At 61.4% G+C, this 20,957-nt stretch overlaps 2 protein-coding genes across 2 annotated transcripts; both read left to right on the forward strand.

Moving 5' to 3' along the window:
• Positions 1 to 9,076: 9,076 nt before the first annotated feature.
• On the forward strand, positions 9,077 to 11,026 carry OTOS (otospiralin). The gene is made up of 5 exons (XM_045559508.1): positions 9,077 to 9,083; positions 9,535 to 9,662; positions 9,874 to 9,967; positions 10,094 to 10,120; positions 10,842 to 11,026. Exons 1-5 carry the CDS (start codon positions 9,077 to 9,079, stop codon positions 11,024 to 11,026), a joined length of 441 nt encoding a protein of 146 aa, XP_045415464.1.
• A 2,475-nt stretch (positions 11,027 to 13,501) lies between these two features.
• On the forward strand, positions 13,502 to 18,816 carry COPS9 (COP9 signalosome subunit 9). The gene is made up of 3 exons (XM_045558779.1): positions 13,502 to 13,609; positions 15,732 to 15,804; positions 18,554 to 18,816. The coding sequence occupies exons 1-3, from the start codon at positions 13,547 to 13,549 to the stop codon at positions 18,589 to 18,591; spliced, it is 174 nt and encodes a 57-aa protein (XP_045414735.1). The 5' UTR covers positions 13,502 to 13,546; the 3' UTR covers positions 18,592 to 18,816.
• Positions 18,817 to 20,957: the final 2,141 nt, after the last annotated feature.

Consider the following 20,957-nt stretch of genomic DNA (forward strand, 5'->3'; position numbering starts at 1 on the left):
GTCCCTCATCTGGGGGGCAGGCACCCAGCCGTAGTGTGGGAGGGAACAGCAGAGGGAACAGCCAGGCAAAGACCTGCGGCAGGAAAGGACTCGGGTGTCTGAGGGCCAGGAGGGCCGGGGCTGGGAGGCCCAAGAGGGGCAGGACAGAGGTCTGGGCTTGACTCAGGCCGTCAGGGGCCGTGCGGGGGCTGGGGCGGTGGGAGTGTTTGTAGAGGCGATGGCTGCTGGGTGGGGAACTGGGCGGTGCTGGGCGGCCATGGTGCAGCAGGAGGGCAGGGCGCCGGGCAGGCTGGGGGGGGTGGGGAGCAGGTGACTGTGGCAGGGACGTCTGGAGGCAGGACTGCCGGACCCGTGGCTGGGCGCCTCTGTGGGAAGCTTCTCTGGGTCTCCCACCCCACAGTGACCCCACGTCACTTTTGAACTCCGCATTCTTTTGCCTCTGGAACCCTCCAGGCTTAGTCAGCTCAAGATGCGCCAAGATGTGCAGTCGGTGGGGACACAGGATCTCAAGCACGACGTCCTTGCCTTTGCAGGACCGCTGCGGGCTTGGTGCCAGGCTCTGCCGGACAAACACCAGGGATTCTGTCTTTCCCACAGCTCATTCTGAAGAAAGGAGAAACAGTGTGTGGGGAGTGTCCAGGTGTGCTTCTGGCCCAGCAGGAGAGGCCCATGCGGGGGCACTGACAGGAACCGCGGGTTCCCCCAAACCACATCGTAGAGCAGCTGAGTGGGCTTCCCCTGCCCACCCATGTCCTTCCAGCACCACGTGCCACGGAGCACCTTGGTGATAGGACGTGGCGCACCACCCCCGGCCGGCCAGCATGCTGGGGCCACAGCACGGTCCTCCTCGAGGCTCAGGCTGGCTGGGCTCTGCCCAGAGGGGACTGCAGACCCCATCATCGTCTCCTGCCGCGTCCGCACCAGAGGGCCACGCTCTGCCAGATGCCCACGGCCAGCCCACCACACCGGCCCCGGGGATGGCAGAGAAAGGCAACGGGCTTCACTGGTTGCCCCTCAAATAGCAGGGTTTGGTTTTATTGCTTTTTGTTTTGTTTTGCAAAATTTACAAACCACTGACTGTGGGAACACACCGCTGGGCTTTCCAGAGCTGGGGAGCCCCCAGGGCTGAGGCTTAGGCTTCGTGGGTTCAAGGTGAGTCTGCCTCCCCCGCAAGCCCATCAGAGGGACGGTCGTATAGGAGCAAAACCGTGAGTGCGAGACACATTTCGAGATGTTTGAGATGTTCACAGCATCGTCGCTGAGGGTGTCAAGGTCCTAGAGGTCACCTGGGCGTGTGCCCCCGGGACTGGCTGAGCGACGGTGGGTGCACAGCTGAGCGGCGCTCTCAGCCCGGAGTCCGCCCCGCGGAGTGTGACCGTGCCGGAGACCTTCCTGGTTGTCCTGACTGAGGAGCGGTCCTGGCATGCAGTGGGGGGAGGAGGGGGCAGAGAAGCTTCTGGACATCTGACAGTGCCCAGGACGGCACCACCACAGGGCACTATCCCCCCAAACGCTGCGTGTCAAGGCTGAGAAACCCTGTGCCAAGGTGTCGCCAGCTGTCAGAAATGTCAGAAGACAAAATCACAGCAAGTCCAGCACAGATCTAATCGGCTTCTATCCGCTGATCACGAATCGGGGCAGCCGCCCATCTGCAGAGTGGCCGGGCGTTCCCACGGGGCACGAGCAGGGGGTTCTGTACGGTGGGAACGGGGCCAGGACAGTAGAGAAAAGCTGACTGGCTCCTGTCGGCTGAGTTCAGGTCACTTTTCTTGGAAGGGTTAACACAGGGGGACTTTCTTACCACGCGGACTCAGGTGGGCTGGAGCCTCCTGTGTTCAGGGGTAACTGGTCCGGGTGGGGGTCTCTCTGCTTCCCCAGCGTTGCGGTTTGACGATGCGGCTCTTAGCACGAGGCCTCCACTGTGGCGTGGTCGGTCCCTGGGGGCCCAGGGCAGGGGCTCCCACAATTGCTGTTCAGCAGGAAGAGCGGGCGGGGCTGGTACACACGGACGGGGCAGGGGCTAAAATGCATCTTTACGTGAGACAGCGAGTTGCGGACGAGCGTGTGGTTGTTCACGCAGTAAAGAGCGCAGCCGCCCTCGGCTCCTGCAACGCTGCAGTGGGCCTGGGGGGCCAGGAGAGGGTCCGGCCACGCTGGGCCACACACCGTGGGTGGGTTTGCTTGGAGAGGGGAGATGGGGGGAGGTGTTTTTTCTTTTTTCTTCTTAAAAAGAGATCTCTCCATCCTCAATGTGCGCACACTGTTTGTCCTGTTTATGGGGGAGGGGGCGACGGTTCTGTTTCAAGGCCAGTGGGCTGCAGAGCTGCCCCAGCCAGCCCAGGGCACAGATGTAGCACGAGGTTCAAAGGGCGTCTCCATCCCTTTAATTCTGAGCTGCGACTCCCGCCCGCCCATGGGCTCACAGTACCTGCTTCCTGCATGAATCACGGAATCTGGGACAACCGGCTGGAAGTGAACGGCAACCTGCCCTTTTATCTCCCGTTTCCAACCACACCTGTGGGGGAGGGGGCCAAATGGTCCAGGGGAGGAGAGTGCGGGGCGTGTGCGGGGGAAACCGGGCTGGTGCCGGCCCCCACAGAGGCCCTCAAAGGCCGGAGTGCCCAGGGCCCCAGGGCGGTGTGACGGGCCACGCTGCCCGGATGCCTCAGCCAGGCTGAGAAACACGCTGAGCCCTGGTTCCCATAAATTCGGCTTTTATGTGGCAGTGAATAGGGTGAACAATGGGTCTATTTCAGGCCGAGAGAACTGGCTCAGCCTGGTCCCTCCTGCAATTAGGGGCTCAGCATGGCAGGGCTCCGAGATCCCCGGCCTGCCTGGGAGCCTCAGAAATGCCAGTGCCCGCTTGGGTTTGGGGGAGGAGATGCCACCGTCCCCGGGGGTCCTTTGCCGGCCAGACCCCTCCCCTGCCACAGGAAGAAGTTCCGTGACATTCCGAGCTGCTGCAACCTGGGCGGGGGTGCGGGCCCATCAGCCCATCCCCGTGGGCACAGAGTTGGCCCTTGGCCTTGGTCACGTCCCCCAGATTCCCTCAGGACAGGATCCCCCACCACGGCCCCTCTCACACCACACTCGCTCTGTTGGAACCCGCCCACCCCTGCAGACTTCGGGGGCATCACTCCAAGTGAGGACTTCGGGGGCACTTGCAGAGGGGTCCTGGCCCCACCCTGCTCTCCCCGAGCCGCGGCCTTGCTGGCCTGGTGCCCCCCACGCCCCCGCCCATGTGCCCCTGCGGCTGGACTGGGGGACAAACGCTGCCGTCCTGCCCTCCCCAGGTCCCAGCCACACCTGCTGGGAGCAAACGCTCACTTCCGGTGCTGTTCTCTGGTCACCACCTGCACACGGTGTCTCCCCGGAATATGTTTACCGCGGTGGTTAGTTTTGTGTGTCCCCTGGACCGGCCTGTGGTACCCCGGTGTCTGGTCAAAGCCCAGGCTAGATGTCCACGTGAAAGCGTTTGCAGGTGAGATGAACATTCGAATCAGAGGACGCTGAGTAAACAGGTCTCCCCCCATGTGTCAGTGGCCTCGCTCGGCCAGCTGATGGCCTTACGACCGAGTCCCCAAAGAAGGAATCCCGCCTCCTCGCCGTCCTCCGGCTCAGGGTCGCAACCTCGGCTCTTGCCTGGCGTCCAGCGGCCCACCTGCCACGCGGATCTCGGACCTGCCCGCCCCACGGTCTCGGGAACTAATCCCTTCAAAGTCTCTCTCCCCTCTGTCCACACACACACACACACACGCACCCTAACGGCTCTGTTTCTCTGGAGAACCCTGACCAATCCGTGTCCTTGGGGATGGAGCCTCCGCAAGGTCCCCAGTGACCTCGGGCTCCTGTCCACACCCCGTGTAGCCCCGTCCCCTTGATCAGGGTGGGGCCTGGAGAGGGCCTGGTGTGGGGGGAGTGCAGACGTGACGGCACGCAAGGCTTTCCTCTCGGTCTCTCTGGAGTCAGAACGCTCGTGCCCAGGGCGCCGGTGGCCGCGGTGGCACTGCCCTGCAGAGGAGCCCCGTGGCACGGGGGCCTTAGCACCTCATCGGCCACCACAGCTGCGTCCTGACACAGCCATGTGAGCGAGGGCGCCCTTCCCTGGCCGGGCCTCAGGTGGCTGCACCCAGCCGCCACCCGTGAGATCCTTACATTTTGACCGGCCCCTAATTCCCTTGTTTCAGAAGCTGCTTCTGTTGCGACATTGTGTCTTGTTTCATGGGCCCAACATCCACGTGACCCTGCTCATGTCCCCGTGCTGTGAGCTGCTCTCCCTGTACCCGCGCTGCGGCAGTAACGGGGATACCGAGTGCCAGGAGCTTCCTGGACGTGGTCCCGTCGTTCGCTGCCCTGCCCAGTCCCACAGCCCGACTCACGGGTCCTTTCCGAGCCTGGGCTGCCACCACTGGCCGTCCTGCCCCAGGCGGGGCCACCCCGAGGGACCGAGCCCCTCACTCCCTGCATGTCCCTCTGGTGCCTCTCACACCCCCGGTTGGTGGGATGGGTGAAGCGTTGCGTTTCTCCCCAGCGAAGGTCCTTGAGCTCCTCTGTCCCGAGGCCCCCACCCCAGCCCACTGGGCACACACCCTCCTACCAGGCGGGCTCGGTGCGGGCCCGAGCCGTGCACCCTGGGAGTGTCCCGGGCCTCCGGGGGCTGGGAACGATCCTGTCGGGAGCATCAGTGCTGGGAGGGACCCGCCGCGTCCCTTCCCTGTCTGCCCTCACACGGCGTCGTCACTCTTGGGGGTGGAGAGCTGCACGTGGTGCGGCTCTGGTGACAAGGAAGCCGATGTCCGTGGGGGCTCCTGTGAGCCAGGGAACCCTCCCCTTAAGTCCCCTTCACAGCCCTCGGTCACCCCACTTTACAGATGAGGAAACTGAGGTGTGAAGTAACTTGCACAGGGTCCCATAGCTAATGAGGGGCAGAGCAAAGCCAAGATGCCCTCTCTAGGTGAGACCCCCTCTCTAGGTGAGACCCCCAGGGCCTGAGACCCACCCGGGCTGGAGACGCTGGGGGGTGGGGGGCGGCTGTGCCTCGGCCAAGGCCCCACCCAAGGATCCTGGCGCCTCTCGTTCTTGACACTCGCCCTAGGTGGGCAGGGGCGATGCAGCCTGGGTGGGGATGAGCCTGGTCACTTGTCACCTGCCTGCTGCACCCCAGAAGCTGGCAAAGACCCACAAGGAAATGGGGACCCCGAGATCCTGAACCGGAGACAGACAGGAAAGAAGCAGGCTGGCGTTTCCTTGGGGAGTGACCCCAGTGGGACGGGCCTGGGTGGGCTGGGTCAGAGGGCAGGGTGCACCTCCCAGATGGGGGACACAGCTGGGGTCCCCCCGAGTTCTCACCCCACAGGGCTTCCCACTCCTCTGAGCCTCCATTTCCGTCTGCGAAGGGGAACAGTCTGCACGGCCCCTGCAGCGGCACAGGGACCCGGGCGACGCAGCCGCACCTGCCTCTGAGGTCCTCCCGCAGGGACCGGGGGACACCTTCCGCGCCCCAAGATGCGCCCCGCGCATGCGCCCCGCGGGAGCCTCGCAGCCCCGCCCCCAGCCTCACCTGCCGCCGACACCTGTGCCGCGCGCTGACTGCGCAGGGCTGCCCTCTCCTGGGGGCTGCGCGCCACTGCGCTTCGGTCCCCGTTCCGGGGTTTCTGTTCCCCAAACCCCAGATGATCGGAGCCTGGAAAGGCCTTAGCAGGGGTCTGGCCCAGCCCCCTTCCCGGGGAAGGTGAAGGGGAGGGGCGGAGAGGGTCTCCTTCGGTCCAGGTGTCCGACCGACTAGAAGTCCGGAGGGAGAAGTGCAGACCACCCAACTGGAGGGAAGGGTCTGGAAGGGGGGCGTGTGGGCGTGGCTTTCTTGGTTAACAGCGGAAGTCCTAGGAAGTCCTAGCACGCGGGGACTCTGGGCGCTGGAGATGGTCCCTACGGTGGTCCAGGTGGTGGTGCGCAGGTGCACAGGTGAAAATTCAGTGTGTCGAGTGCTACGACGGGTGCGCTTGACTGTGTAGGGTACCTCGGCGAAGCCACACAGCAAAAGCTCTGAGGTCGCTGACTTTACAATACCCCCATCAGTCTGTGTCAGCCCCCGTGGGCAGGACGGGCCCACCTCCCTTCCTGGCCCAGGAGGGGTTCCGAGCTCCTGCCTGGCCCCAGGCCCCTGCTGCTTCCTGGGACCCCACAGCCCACCCCCAGCCAGCCCTGCCAGAGAGTTCCAGGACCCCCTCCAACCCGGCAAAGAGCCAAACTGCGTGCCACACCCTGCCCCTCCCCACTGTACTTCTGGGAACGTGGTGGGATGAGGAATTTGGGGCCCAAAGGAGTGGCTAAAAGGCTGGGTTAGCGTTAAATAGATTCCCTAGCGTGGGCCTCTAGCAGGTGTTGGGGGTCAGGGGAGTCAGAGCCTGTGGACAGGCCTCTGCCGGCCCCTTTCCAGCAAGCAGGGGCTCGTGTCACCAGGTTGGGGCATCTCCACTGCAGTCCCTGACTCTGTGTCTCCAGGCGTCCTGGCCCAACTGGGACCCATGCCAGTGACTTCAGGAGGGCACAGTGAGAGCCAGATGGGCCACTGTGTGGGCGTGGGCAGGGGTGGGTGTTCCGTGGCTGGGTGGGCGACCGTGTATTCCTGGGCCCAGGTCTGACACCAGCCCTTCCGCAGCTGTGACCCCAAGGAATCCTTCTCCACGAGGGAAATAAGTTCAGGGAGAAAAGGAGGCCACCAAGGACACATCCGTGTGGGGTGTGTGATGTGCATGTCTCTCTTGGGGATCCCAAGTGCCCGTTTGTGTCCCCATCCCCAGCCCCAAGCCCCAGAGAAGGGGACTCTGCCAGCAGTGGTCTGCCTGCCCCTCTGGCTCGGTGACCAGCCCAGCCCAGGCCAGCTCCAGACAGCCGTGCGTCCCTGGGTGGGTGTCCCAGGCCAGGGGCCTTGGTGACCTGGGGACGTCAGGGCTACAGCCCTTGACTGGTCCTGTGTGATGACCTGATAGCTCCAGGGGGTGACATCTCACAGACGAGCCTTGCAAGCGTGGAGAGCTGCCTGCCCTGCCCCATGGGCTGGGGCCACGCTGGTGGTCAGGGCTGGAACCCCTTCCTGCTGCCGGAAGCCTCGGCCCTTGGCCAGACCTGGGCAGGGGACCGTGGGCCAGGCGAGGCCGCATGACTGTCCTGCACAGGGTTGCCCGATTTAACAGATGAAAACACAGCTTAAATTGGCATTTCAGCTACACACGGAATAACTTTCAGTATAAATATATCCCTGGCAATATTTGGGACACACACTAAAAAGTAGTCATTGATTATCTGAAATTCACATCTAGCTGAGCATCCTGCATTTTTTTCAGGCCAGCTGGGCTCCCGGGGTCCCCAGTGCCCCAGTCCCACTGCAGCCCAGGCTAGGCTCCCCTTTGTTTCCAGAGAGGCCCTGTCACAGGCAGAAATCTCCATGGTCACTTAAAGGAAGGAATGAGATCATGAAACAAGAAGAAATATACAGGCCTTAAACATTGCGGCTCTCGTGTACACAAACGCACCTTCTCGGGCAGCCTTGTGATGTGGGTGGGGACTTTGCCTTGACCATGTACCGGCATAAACCGCACCCTGGGAGGCCCCACTGTGCAGAGAGCCTGGAGCCCACCCTCAGCGACAGGCGACCCAGTCACCCCCGCTTGGGGGCCCGGAAGGAAGCAGGGAGGACGCCTGTGCCCTGCAGCCTGAGGCCGGGTCCTGCTGGGTTTCCACTGCTCGGCTCCAGGCTTCTAAGTTGTCACGACAACATCCAAGCTGACAGTTTTCGCTATTTTCACCTTACGCAGGCCTTTCCCAGTCAACGTCGTTTTCTCCCCCAAAAGCCCTTTTTTTTCATGTTCATTAGAATTCAGGGTATTTAAATAAGTTCTTTTATTGAAATAACAAGTATGACTAGAAATGTGGGTTGTCCCTCACCTTGCTCCTCCGTATCCAGGCTCCACCGCGGGCTGCATGGAGGAAGGACAGCAGCCGAGGAGCCATCAGCAAAGTGAAGTTCGTTAGGGTCACATCCCCGTGACTCGGCGAGGACAGCAGGGTGGCGCCTGCAGGGGACTCTGGGCTCTGACACTAACGAGTCGGGTGAACCGGGCGACACACCAGGGCAGGCTCGGACAGGAAGTGGCCAGAGCACAGCCAGGCAGGAGGGCGGCGTCCTCTGCTTGGACCGGGGACACAGGACAGTGTGATGGAGTTGGGGGGGGTGCACAGGTGCTGACCCAGGTGCCGGCTCAGGTGCTGCCGGCCCCGCCTCCCGCGGACAGGTGGGCGGGCCCTCGGCTCCCGCAGTGCCGCGCGCCGGGCGGCAGGGGGCGCCGGAGACCAGCCAGTCGGCCGCCCGCCCGCCGGGGTCGGAGTCAGTCCCGGCCGCCCGGGTCGCCTGGGTCCGAGAACCGTCCTGCGCCAGCGTCTTGTCCCTTCCAGAGGACCCGTCCGGCCCTGCCCGCTGCCGGCTGGGCTCAGCCCTGGGTGGACTCTGCGCTGGGTCCTGATGGGTCTCGGCCCTGGGCCACCGCGCTGGGTCCTGCGGCCTTTGCAGGGAGTCACCGGCCTGGGGTGGTCTCGGGGCCTCGGACACAACCGCCCGAGGGAATCCGTTGCCCCCGTAGCCATAGCCCGCAGTTCTGCTGCAGCCCGAAGCCTGACCGGGGGGGTGGCTGCCTCACCGCATGAGCTGAATCCAGGACCTCTCTGGGCACCGTGTGACATGAGGCCCCTTGCGGGGAAAGTGAGCCCTTCATGCTCTGGGTGGGGACGCGTGGGCAGCTGCGATGAAGGTGGAACCGCAGGACACGGGCGAGGAGGTTCCCAGCGTCCTTGAAATGCCCTAAGGTGACCAGGAACAATGTGGACACGCTGACCCCAGTGGGGCGAGGGGACCCCAAGGGGCAGGGCCACGAGGCTGCCCTCACTGGGGAGACAAGGTGCACGGGGACGTCGTGGTCAGTGGGGCCATGGCGCAATGAGAGTGGCCTGACCCGCAGGGACCCTTGGTGCTGGCTGCTGGGTTCCCTGGGGCTGGGACTGTCTCCTTCCCAACCACGGCCTTATGCGTAGTAAAGGCAGGAAAGTTCTGGTCTGAGGACACCAGTCCAGCTTGACCCCACATTTCCTGCCTGTGACCTTGCTCAACGTGAGCCCCGAGGCAGCAGCCCCTGACCTGGGCTGGGGGCTTCCGAGGGTCTCCTCCTGAGTGGGCAGCTCTGGATTCCTCGGCCCCTCCTCACGGGGGAGGGAACCCAGCCAGACCCAACATCGCACGGAGCGTCTCTCCTTGGGGAGAGGAAATTGGGTTTATTTCAAGTACCGATGTTGAATTCAGTCCTAAAAATTTTAAAAATGGTCTGTGCAAGGATGTTTTTCTCTCCGTTTGATCTTTGGATACATTCCCAAAAGCTGCTCCCTGACTCTGGCTGCCAGCGGGTGACAGAGGCCCTCAGTCCCCTGCAGGGGATGAAATATTCAGGCTGACAGTTCAGGCAGGTGACACTTCCTGCCTGTCTCCAGCCCTTTTGTATAAAGAGCCCCGGAGCCGGCAGCAGACCCGTCCGGGCTGCGGCTGGGCTGAGCGGACAGGCTGCAAGGTAACCTCCGGAGGGCTCGGACGGCACCCTGGGCCGGATGGGGCTGGGGGGGTGAGCGCGACTTCTTAAATAGTGAAAATTAAATCAGGCCAACTGAGGCAGGGATTTCACCTCCGAATGATGGCCTAACTGCTGACGTTGAAATTGCTTGAAAACAGTAAGAAATTGTCTTTGTACCAGCACTGTTGGCCCCAGTGCTGCCCACGCTGGGGCTGGCAGAGGCAGCGGCCCCGACAGGTGGGTGTCTCTCCTCCCGCTGCAGGGGGACCTGCTCGAGCCGACCGGGCGCCTGGGGAAGATGCTCGTCTGCACAGCGCCGGGGCTGGTCCTCTGCCTCCTGCTGGGGCCTCTCGCAGGTGAGGGCTGCAAGCCGTGACCTCCAGCAGCCCTCCTGTGCCCTCCCCGCCACCAGCCCTGCAGTGGGTGTGGGACGGGCCAGGAGCCTGGGCCACCTGGGTGATGTCCCTTCTCTTCGCTTGCAGGGGCCAAGCCTGTGCAGGAGGAGGGAGGTACTGTGCTCCGGCTTCTTTCCTTTCATTTGTGGCAGTGACCGGTGCTCTGGGTGGGGTGCGGCAGAAGAGGTTTCGGGGAGGGCAGTGGCTTCTCCTCCCAGGCAGACACGTGGAGAGCCGGGCTCAGCGCAGGCCTGAGCACACAGCAGTTGGCCCTTGGCCAGCCTGGGGCTGCGCAGGCACAAGGACTCCCAGGCTCTGGGCCTGGGCCCTGCCCTCCAGCAACCTGGGAACACCCTGGGCAGCCAGCCAGGGCCCCTGCCCACGCCTGACCTTCCCACCTCAGGCCTGGGCTCCAGCCCCCAGGCCTCCCGCCACCCCCCGCCGGGTCCTAACTCAGTCCAGAACTGTCAGGGCTGTCCTCACCTGCACTCCAGGACCCGGGGACTGTGCTCACCTTTGAAATCCCACCAGGACACTGCCAGGGCCCCTGCACTCCAACCCCAGCTCTCTGCCTGCTCAGGACCCTCCAGACTAGAACAGGCCCCGTGCTTCCCCTCATCCTCCTCCTCTTCCTTGTCCCCCAGGTCAGGTGTCCCCAAGGGCCTAGGTCCTCGCCCCACCCATGTCAGGGATAGCCCAGGCTCCGGCCCTGAGCCGGAAGGTTCCATCAGTGTGGCGCAGTTGGGCACCATCCACTTGCCCTGAGGCCTCCATGGACCCGACGCCGGGCAGGACAGTGGGGACAGCCCTGAGGCAGGTGCTGTGTGTCTTCCAGACCCCTATGCGGAGCTGCCGGCCATGCCCTACTGGCCTTTCTCCACCTCTGACTTCTGGAACTACGTGGAATACTTCCAGACGCTAGGGGCCTACCCCCAGCTGCAGGACATGGCCCGCACCTTCTTCGCTCACTTCCCCCTGGGGACCACCCTGGGCTTCCACGTCCCCTATCAGGAGGACTGAGCAGCCCCGCACCCCCAGGCTGCGCGTGGCCAGGCCTCGGGGCAGGTCTGGGGTCATCCGGGAGCCACGGCCCTGTGGGGGGTGGGGGGGGGCTGGCCTCACACTCAATAAACTCCTGACGGAAGATGAACAACAAACGCCTGTGGGTTGTCTTTCGAGAAGCAGCTGCACTTGGGTCCTATTTACTTCACTTGACAAATTAACCTGGTTGTATTTTGATTACTAATGAGCACTTCTTCCATAAACATGTGCACGTTTCTGTCTACACGCGTGTCTGCAGGGCACGCGCACAGGCTCAGGACGGGCGCTTCATGAGTCTTTCACTTAATTCTCACCATGGCCTGGGCGGCTGCAGTTCCCCCAGATTATGGGTGGGGAAACTGAGGCAGAGACACAGGTCACTGCCTGACTTAAGGTCCCGCAGCTGAGTACAGGGAACCAGACCCCAGTCCAGGCGGCCCCTGGCTGGGCCCCTAACCTGGGCAGCAGCAAATCCGCAGCGCCCACGCCTAGGCCGGGCAGCCATGTGTCACAGCACGGCACGTCCTGGAGCAGTGCGCACAGGAATGACAGCCCGTCTGTGCGGCAGCGTCAGGGCCCGGGGCGCTTGGGGTGCTTGGTCTTCCAGGAGAAGGCTCCAGGCTCTAGGCTGCCGGAAGGAAGGGGCTTCACCTGGGCACTCTGAGGGAGTGGAGGGCGGGTAGGCAGCGTGGACAGAGTCTCAGGCACGGGCCTCCAGCAGTGGGACAGCAACTGCACAGGTAGTGAGCCCCCCAGCCCCCAAAAGTGTGCAAGCGGACACTGGAGCCCCTCAGCTCCGCCCTGCTGCTGGGGAAGAGCTTGGTTTACGGGCTGCTCCTCTTGGTCCCCAGCGAGTCCCTGTCTTGTGGATCTGACCTCCACTAGGGTACTTCAGGGTGACTGGCGTCAGTGTGGACCAGAGGCTCAACCACATGTCCGGCGCTGCTTCTGCCTGCACCCAGTGTCCACGCCAGCCAGGCGGCCCCTGCCCAGCCCACACCTCCCTCACATCTCCGCCCAGTCCCATCTCCCCGGACCCACCCTCCCCACCACATCCCTTCTCTAGCGGCCCAGCCCCCAAACCAACCTTTAGAAGTAGGTTAAAGAAAAAATTATCCAACAGTCCTTGATAAAGCACATGCAGATGTCATTCAGGGCCATTGTGACAGGTGCCAGGGCCACTGCAATGGGGTCTTGCACTCGGGGAGAGATCGCACTCGGGGAGAGATCGGGGCCTACTCCCAACCCAGCTCAGGCAGGTGCAGGTTGATGGCCAAGGGCCAGGCGGGGCCGTGATGGGAGATGACTAAGAGGAGATGTCAGGGTGTGGGGGGGTTCTGGCCGAGGGCAGCAGGTGCCCAGATACCCCCTGGGCGGGGTGAGGAACCTGGTCAGATATTGTGGGGGGCTCCTGGCTACATGGGGCTCTTTGCTAAAGCTGGATTTTCCAAGGAAGTGGGAGGACAGGCCTAGGAGGAGGTTCAGGGCCTGCACTGAACAGGATAATTTTTCCTTTAACAACTTTTAACTTTTAACCTGAATAAAGTTTGCACAAGCAAATAATCTTTGACAAAGTCTGGCTCAAGTTCCTCCCTCCCTCCTTCTCCTTTCCTTCCTCTCTCCGCCCTTGTCTCTCATTCACATTCTTTTTTACAATCACGGTGAACTATAAGGTAAAATCGGCCACCTCAACCATCGCCAAGTGCACCGCTGGGGGGCATTAAGCACAGTCACACTGTGGTGCAGCTGTCACCACCGTCCGTCTCCAGAACTTTTTCATCTTTGCTGAGCTGAAACTGTCCCCACCACACGCTGACTCCCCAGCCCTGGACACCCGGCGTCCTGCTTTCTGTGTCGAGGGTCTGACGACCCTGGGACCGCAGGTGGGTGCTGTCATAGCGTTCGTCTTCCCGGGAAGGGCTCATTTCACTTGGCATGACGTCCTCGGGGTCCGTCCACGTACAGCGTGTGACAGGACTCCCTTCCTATTTAAGGCTCAGTCTGTTCCCCACCCGTCTCCCCGTTCCTGCCTCAGTGGACCCCGGCTGCCACGAGTCCTGCAGCCGCGAACGTGGGCGTCTCAGGGTGTCTTCAAGTCTCTGCTTTCCGTGGTTTTGGGTGTGGCCCAGAAGGGGACTGCGGGATCGCGTCTGACAGTGATTCTGCTGCACACGAGCCTCGGCCCGCGCTCCTCGGCCTCCTGCACGTCGTCGTCTTAGGAGAAACGTCTGTTCAACTCCTTGGCCCACTTTTGAATCTGGCTGGTTGTTTGTTTTTGGCGTTCTCCCTACTTTCTGGCTGTTGCCTCTTATCTCCGGGCCCTGTTCTGCCCGTGGCCGCCCCGCTGCCCGCCCCGACGCCCCCCCGGGGCGAACACCTGCGGCGGGCCACGGCGACACCACCGAGTCGGCGGTCCTCCGGCGTCTAGACCTGCCGCGAACGCCGCACCGGAAGCGGCCGCCGCGGCCGGAAGTGGTCGTAGAGCGCCGCGGGCCCGCGATGAAGCCGGCGGTGGACGAGATGTTCCCCGAGGGCGCCGGGCCCTACGTGGACCTGGACGAGGTAAGGCGGGCCGGGCGGGCCGGGCGGGCGGCTCCGAGCGTGGGGAGCGGGGCCGGGGTGGCGGGGCCGGCCCGGCGGGCTGCGGAGCGAGGCGCGCACCCCCCGCCCGCGGACACGAACGCGGACCCCGCGGGGACCGGGGAAGGCGGCGCGTCCGCCTGCGACCGTGCGGCGCCGCCCGGGGAGCCGCGACGCCCGGCTTGACCGGCCGGGGCGTCTGCTGGGACCACCGGGCGCAGCCGCAGTCGGGGAAGTTGGGTTTATGGCCCCTTTGATGGAGGCAGCACAGCCTGGGGACCCACGGGCTTCTCCAGCAGCAGGTTCCGGAGCGACCGTTAGCGGACTTGGGGGAGGAAGGCGGCTGTGCCCCGGCGCGGGCGCTGCGGGAAGCGAGGGCGCCTCTCTGAGTGGGCTCAGCCAGCCTTGAATGAGGGAGGCTGGAGCGAGGCTAAAAGCTGCCCCTGGTAAAGAAGCGGCTGTCAGTCATCGTAGCTATTCGGGGAGAAAGGGGCGTTTGGCGTTTTTGTGCTTTGTACCGTGGCCTTGTTCTTCTCTGTAATTAAACCGGATTATGAAGTGGTCTGGTTTTGTTGTCCCGACTCCCTCATGGTCCCAGAGGGAACCTTGTCTGATGTGGGGGTTCCGTGGCATGGTTCATGTTCATCCGCGGGACACTACAGCGTAGCTCGGAGTGTCTGGCCGGTTCTGGGGTGTCAAGGCCGCAAGTTCCCTTTCTCAAGGCTCAGGGGGTACAGAGATGCTCAGACGCAGGCCCTGTCCTTGGAGGTTCTGGTATGGCAGAGCGAGGCTGACTGCAAACACCAGGTGTAATAGAGAGCTAGAGTCGCACCAGGGGAAGAAGCCTCAGGGCTTCGGGGTGGCTCAGAAGGCTGAAGGACACAGTGTTTGCCAAGCAGACAGGGGCGAAGGAAGCAAGCCTGGCAGGAGCGGAGTCTTTCCCTTCCCTTAGTGACACCCACGGTTCACTAAGGGAAGGGACATCATACAGTTTGACGTGGCGGAGCTTACGGTGCCAGATCATGAAGCAGTCTGTAGCCGCGCTAGAACGGGTAGTTGTGTGTACCCACTGCTGAAGCACTTCCGATAAATCCAGTCTCCTCAGTCCTGCTTCAGAGTCAGTGCCCAAGGCAACGTGGAACCGCTGCAGGGCTGTGCAGTGGGGAGGGACAGGCTCTGACTTGCTCTGCAGGAGGGGTTAGGTTTGGGCTGAGAGAGTAGAAAAATGGGGACAGGAGACTGGAGGGTCTGGATGAGGCAGGTGGGAGTGGGGACGCCCTGAACCTGGTATTTAAGTGGTGGCGTCTGTGTGGCTGAATGTGATGGTGCTGGGGAGGGAGGCTGAGACGAGAAGGGAGGAAGCCACGAATGCTGGGTTTTCTCTGGGGTGCTGGGGGTATCCCAGAAAGGGGACACAGGCCGTGCTGGGCTGCTTGAGGACCAGGGACAGGTTGGGCAAGCAGCTTCAGGAATGTGGGAGCCAGGGCAGCTGGGGGACCTGTGGCCAGCTGTCCAGGGTGCTGCTATCGGGGGACTCTGCTCCGATTGTCACTGGGCGACTCTACACTTGATTGAAAATCCTGAGCACATCAGATTGCTGGGCTTTGGTGGTGGCACGGTTTTACCACCACAGCCGAGCTGTGGCAGTTACGGTCCCGTGACGGCAGCCCCCACCAGAACCTCAGGGCCAGGGCAGGTCACTTTCCCAAGGGAAGTGGTTTAGTTCTCAGCTGAAAGGAGGAAGGATGCAGAGCGGAGAAACAACCAGGCTCGGCTTTGCACGTCTGCGGCCTCTGGTGCTGTCCATGGGGGCTGGAAACCTTGGGGTTTACAGAGAAGTGGTTGTGCCTCGGGCAATGGCAGGTTTCTTTTTAAAAGGCAAAGAGGAATCAAGGAATGGGCGACCTTGAGAGACCTTAAAAATGTTTGGTATTAATAGTTGCTTTGAATCCCCGACACACGCCTCCTTTGTCTGGACTGTAATTTTGACTCCAGCTTGAGCACCTTTCCCATCACCCACCTTCCTGTTCCCTGGACGCCGCAATGTGCTCGTCACCGGTTCTCGGAAAACACAGCTGACGTAGCCTCGCCTTCCCGTCCCCAGGCAGGTGGCAGCACCGGGCTCCTGATGGACTTGGCAGCCAATGAAAAGGCCGTTCACGCAGACTTTTTTAACGGTAAGGAGCCGGGGTTGGGGTGCCAGGTGTAATCTGGATGCTGCTGCAGGTTAGGGCAGCAGAGCAACTCTGTGACATGAATAATTTGGATCAAAGGACAATAAAGCCCAGACCCTGTGCCACTGTCAGGGTGCAGTGCAGTCATACGAGTGAGGACACTGGCCGCCAGCCCTGGTTCTCAGGAGAAAAGTAGCAGAAATTGCTCCGTGTCTTGTGTCCCAGTAGTTGAGGGTGAGCCCTGGCGTGAGTGGTAGCACACGCCTGTGCCCCAGACTGTAGCGGGTCTGGCCTGTTGCCCGGGATGCGGGCGTGAGAGCCCAGTTCTCTCGCCCGTCGGTGCTGTCTTGTCCCACGCTCTCCAGATGGCACCTTCATGCTCCTCTCCCAGCCACCCCCGCTTGCCCAGGGGTCCCTGTGCCCTCAGCTGCCTTTGCAGAGTGACAGCCACGCTCCTGCGCTCGCCCTTCCCTGGCCTCTGGACGCAGGATGCAGGGCATGTTTCCATCTTGTATTTAGGAACTTTAATGCTGTTTGCCAAGGACATGCCGAATAATCAGTGAAAAGCTCACTGTATATAAAATACGTAACATCTTCAGATATGATAAAGGGATATTGTTCTTGCTCTCTTCTGGTTTCTGAAGTTCTTGCTCCTTCAGATCATTTTAACCCCTGCTAAGGGTTCAAATAAGTAGAAACACAAGAAGGTTTCTTGCTTGGGAGAGATAAGTGGTGTTTTTCTCCCTTGTTCATCCTACTGCAATCCGTGGTGCCTGCCCCACAGAGGACTCTGGCTTCCGGTGGCAGCTGGGGAGGCCGTCTTGCCGCGGTGGTTCCCGACTCACCGAGGGCCCCTGGAACCCCGAGTCCACGTCCCTTTGTCTGCTGTTTTCAGCCAGTTTCCTCCTGAGGGGAGAAGCCAGGCAGCTGAACTGGGGTGCAGGCTCCCCTGGGGCTACATCCTGGCTGTCACCAACTGGAGTCAGAACTGGGAGGAGTGACGCTTGAGCCCAGCCTTAAGAGCTGAGTAGCCTTTCTCGGTTCCTTATGCAGGGGCGCAGCTGTCGGAGGGAACAGCTTGTGCAGGGGTGCGGAGTGCCTCCAAAGCCGCCTTTGTGAAAACACTGCTCCCGCAGGGTGGCCCTGGAGGTTCCTCACGTGGGCAGGACCGCGTGACTGCTGGTGCTGGCACGGTGGACTCACAGTGTGACGCCCTCCTCTGGAGTCCCTTCATCCTCTGCCAGCCCCGTGCTTTGGAGGCGGTCGGCTGTGTTGTGCCATCCGAGTCGTGTGATTTGTAAGAGCAGCCCTTCAACTCTGATGAGAAAGCATCTCTGAGGGGCCCAGGCTGACCCGTCGGGGGGCCCTGACACCAGGAGCCGTGTGGCACGCTTCTCCCCTTAACCGCAGCTGGGAAGGAGGGGGCACGGAAGAGCATCGCGCCCCTCTGCCCACGCAGTGGCACAGCTCAGAAGCGCACGCTGCCCCGTCAGGTGGTGACGTCCCAGGTGTTGGGGACACCGTTTGCTGTGAGAGCTCTGTGTGGGCTTTGGGTAGGGCTTCGGCCAAGTCCTGTCCATCAGACTGGTTAGGATGAGCTGCTGTTCCCTGGGCAGTGGGTTTAGCCGTGAACAAGGTTTCTCTTCCCTCCCTGTGTTTCACAAAATAGCAGACAAGTGAGCCAGCAGGGACGTCACCGTGATGAGCCCCGACACAGGATGGGTGGGATTGTCTCTAGGAGCATCTGCTAGAAGGTTCTCTGGAGCGGATAGCAGAGCAGAGGCTCGAAGGGTGTGAAAGAGTCAGCTGGGGCAGGAACCGGGCGGAAAGTTCTGAGTGCAGAAGCACACGCGGTGGTCAGCAGGCAGAGGGTGTGGAGCCCGGCAGTGCGGCTGGGGAGAGCCAGGACCCTCCGCGGTGGCTGGAGGTGTGTCGGGGTCACTGCCCTTCCCCAGGAGGGCCGGCGAGGCGGTGTGAGCAGGCCACCTGCCTCTTCGCTCTGTCTAACCATCGAGGACTTGAGCTTCCTCTTTCTAATTCATGATCATACTGCACATTGTGCACACAAATGGGTTTTATATTTTGCCTTTTCCCATTGAGAAGGAAAGGAGTTTGGAAAACATATAAAAGTAAACAGAAGGACAACATGGCCACAGCTTTGCCCAAAGCAGTGTGCCATGTGTTTGCTGCGTTTCTTCCGGCAGGAACGGGCTTAGCCTGTGTTTCTCAAGCTTGGCCGTCCTCCAGCCTCCCTTACAGGGAGTGTTCTGTCTGGCCTGGTCCTGCTTTCTCTAGTTTACCCGGCACTGGTGTTCCCGTGGCACACAGCTGGGTGGGCTTCCCTCCGCCTCACCAGGCCCCCCCGGCACCTTCCACTCGCCTCTGCCCTTCCATCAGCAGGGGCAGCGCTGTGGCTGCAGGGCCCACACATGCAGATGTGGGCACTGACGTGTCCCTGGTGCCCAGCCGTGCCGTGCGGTGCTGCCCACGTGCTCCAGAGCACCCCGGCCTGCATTTGCTTAAGATCATCTTCTAAATAAAAACCAGATTAAAAATACACCCTAGATAACACTTTCCTCTTGTACTACATTGTGAGCCCTCGTGGATAAAACAGTCTGTCATGGGAAAAGTCTTCAGTTAGATTGTTCACTGTTTTCTCTATTTTGAACTCCCATAGAATTAATTTTGAAGTGATTCCCCCAGTTGCTTCCCCGTGGGTGTCCCCTTAACGTGGCTTTGTTTATTTACCTAGATTTTGAAGATCTCTTCGATGACGATGATATCCAGTGACGTGCTGCCCAGCTGCGGTGTGGCCACGCCTCTGCCACCGCGCAGTGTAGTGGACCTTCTCAGAGGACAGTTTCAAATGGTTTAAAGAACTTGTGGGCATCACTTGCAGTCAGGAGCTGGTTAGTCAAGAAAGCGAAGAACCGTCTTAACCACCTGCACGATGCCGTTAGCCTCTAAGGTGACTAGCTTTTGTCCTTGTTTCAATTAAAAGAAAGCAACATATCACATGCAGAGTAATTTTAATTCTTTTATTGTTGAGTGACTGTTACAATCTCTAACAGTCTGTGTGTGTGCACACGCACATGGGAGGACCGTGTTGTTAGCATGGCGAGTGCTGTTTTCAGTGGGCCGTGTCGGGTGACGGGGGCTCACTGCTGCAGTGGTTTGTGAGGCAGAGCACACACATGGGAGGACCGTGTTTGTCAGCGTAGCAAGCACTGTTTTCAGTGGGCCGTGTCGGGTGACGGGGCTCACTGCTGCAGTGGCGTGTGAGGCAGAGCACACACGTGGGAGGACCATGTTTGTCAGCGTAGCAAGCACTGTTTTCAGCGGGCCGTGTTGGGTGACGGGGCTCACTGCTGCAGTGGCGTGTGAGGCAGAGCACGCCGTGCAGCCGTGCGCGGGCCGTCCTGCTGGCAGCACCCTGCAGACCCTGCCGTGGGTCCCGTCCCTCGCCCTGAGTGGGCACACAGGCGCCGCGGCTCCTCACGCCGTAGCCTCGTGTTTCCTCAGCCGCCATCGCCAACCTGGGCCCCAAAGAACTAGGATGACATGACAGTGACTTTGAAAGAGATGCCTTCTACGTGAGCAATGTATGTTGTCCATTTCAGAGGGGAATATAACATCGGGTGGGGGCGGGGAGATTATTTGTTTTTTAGGTTTCTTATTGGTCCAGCTCAGTCATTGACAGTGGCTGGGTAAAATTAAGATCACTGTTTTGTGTCCGCCTCGAAGTGAAGAATGTTCTCAGAGCGGGAAATGCCTGGGCCTCGTGGCGTCAGCAGTGCCGGTTCTCAGAGTTAAAGCCAAGACACTAAGTAACAAGCCACGCTGACTTCCACCCGGAGAGCTCCGTGGGAGCATCGCCTGGCGTGTTTCCGGAAGGGACACTTCACTGCAGCCAGGGGAGGTTTTCGTTAGAGCCGGAGTCAGGTCTGCCAAGTGGATTTCCAGCTGGCGCTTCAGCTGTGCTCCTGTCCTCTGCCGGAACTCAGTAGCTGACGCCCACCGGGGACAGCCCCTGTCCAGCACGGCTTCCCGAGGGCCGCGGTGGCCGTGGGTGGAGTCAACGCCGACTGCTGTGTCTGGAAACCCTCTGTGTGTGGCTCCGTGTGCGGCTCCGTGTGCGGCGGGGAGCAGAGGCTGCTCCCTGCGTCTGAGACACGGCTGAGTCTGCGGGCGAGGACAGCAGGGTTGCAGCAGCCAGGCCTGTGTGTTTCAGGGGGCAGTTTCTCAGCACGATGGTGTCGAGGCTGATTCACAAGAGTAGATCTTGCAGTTTCCTACGTGGATTCCTTGAAGCAAGCGTAAGAGGCTCAGGGGAAACAGCTAGGTGTTTGGGTGGACTCTTCAGTGACCGGGTGGTTCCGCAGTCAGCCCTCCACTGAGGTTTGCAGTGGTACCCGGGGGCCTGCAGCACACAGTGTTAGGGCGGCGGTTACAGCTCCAACCGGGGGCTCCAGACTGGTCCCCGCGTGCTGCCCCCCCAGGGAGCTGTGGGGTCCTGCTGGAGTACCTCCTGCCTCGGTTCCCTCACTGGTGAACGAGGATATCGGCCTCTGGATCAGCAGGAAGGAGTGGTCCAGGGTGCAGGAAGGACGGTTGGTGGGCAGTAACTCAGCCGCCTGGTGGGCCCGGTGAGGATCGGCACGGCCCGTCCAGACTAAGGCTGCGAACCTCGGAAGCCTCTGAGGGCGCTGGAGTGCCAGACTGGGTCACGCGGCCCCATGTGTAGTAACCTGCACATGTCTGCGTGTGCGTGTGTGCGTGTCCGGGTCTTTGCACACGTTCGGACCCGTGTGAGCTCTGTGACGCCTCCCTCTGCCTTCACAGAATCCTGGCAGCTTCCTCGGTGCCAAGGCCCAGACAGAACTTCCGCCTTGTTTCCTGCTGATCTCCCTGCCACTCGGCCGCCAGCTGTACACTGTAAGGAAGGGTTAACACCAGGTGGCAGTAACTTAGGTGGCTGTTCCTCTGGGCTGACTCCTGGGCAGAGCTCTCGCCGTTGTCAGTAACGTGCTCTCACTTACACCGACAGAGATGTGTTAACTGGTGAGAATAAGGAGGTGACGATTTGGAAAGCGGAGCTTTGCTTCTCACAAAGCACTAGCTGCTGGCAGCGGCCGCTCCGGTCCCGGCCACAGCCA

Source organism: Lemur catta, chromosome 8, assembly GCF_020740605.2.
Source record: "Lemur catta isolate mLemCat1 chromosome 8, mLemCat1.pri, whole genome shotgun sequence".
Classification (NCBI taxonomy): Eukaryota; Metazoa; Chordata; class Mammalia; order Primates; family Lemuridae; genus Lemur; species Lemur catta.

Bases quoted from the DNA above. Each gene is read 5' to 3' on its own strand.
- COPS9 (XM_045558779.1), top strand. From the start codon at position 13,547: ATGAAGCCGGCGGTGGACGAGATGTTCCCCGAGGGCGCCGGGCCCTAC. The intron at 13,610-15,731 runs GTAAGGCGGGCC...TCCCGTCCCCAG, and splicing joins CCTACGTGGACCTGGACGAG to GCAGGTGGCAGCACCGGGCT. The intron at 15,805-18,553 runs GTAAGGAGCCGG...TTATTTACCTAG, and splicing joins TCACGCAGACTTTTTTAACG to ATTTTGAAGATCTCTTCGAT.
- OTOS (XM_045559508.1), top strand. The intron at 9,968-10,093 runs GTGAGGGCTGCA...CTTCGCTTGCAG, and splicing joins CCTGCTGGGGCCTCTCGCAG to GGGCCAAGCCTGTGCAGGAG. The intron at 10,121-10,841 runs GTACTGTGCTCC...TGTGTCTTCCAG, and splicing joins GCCTGTGCAGGAGGAGGGAG to ACCCCTATGCGGAGCTGCCG.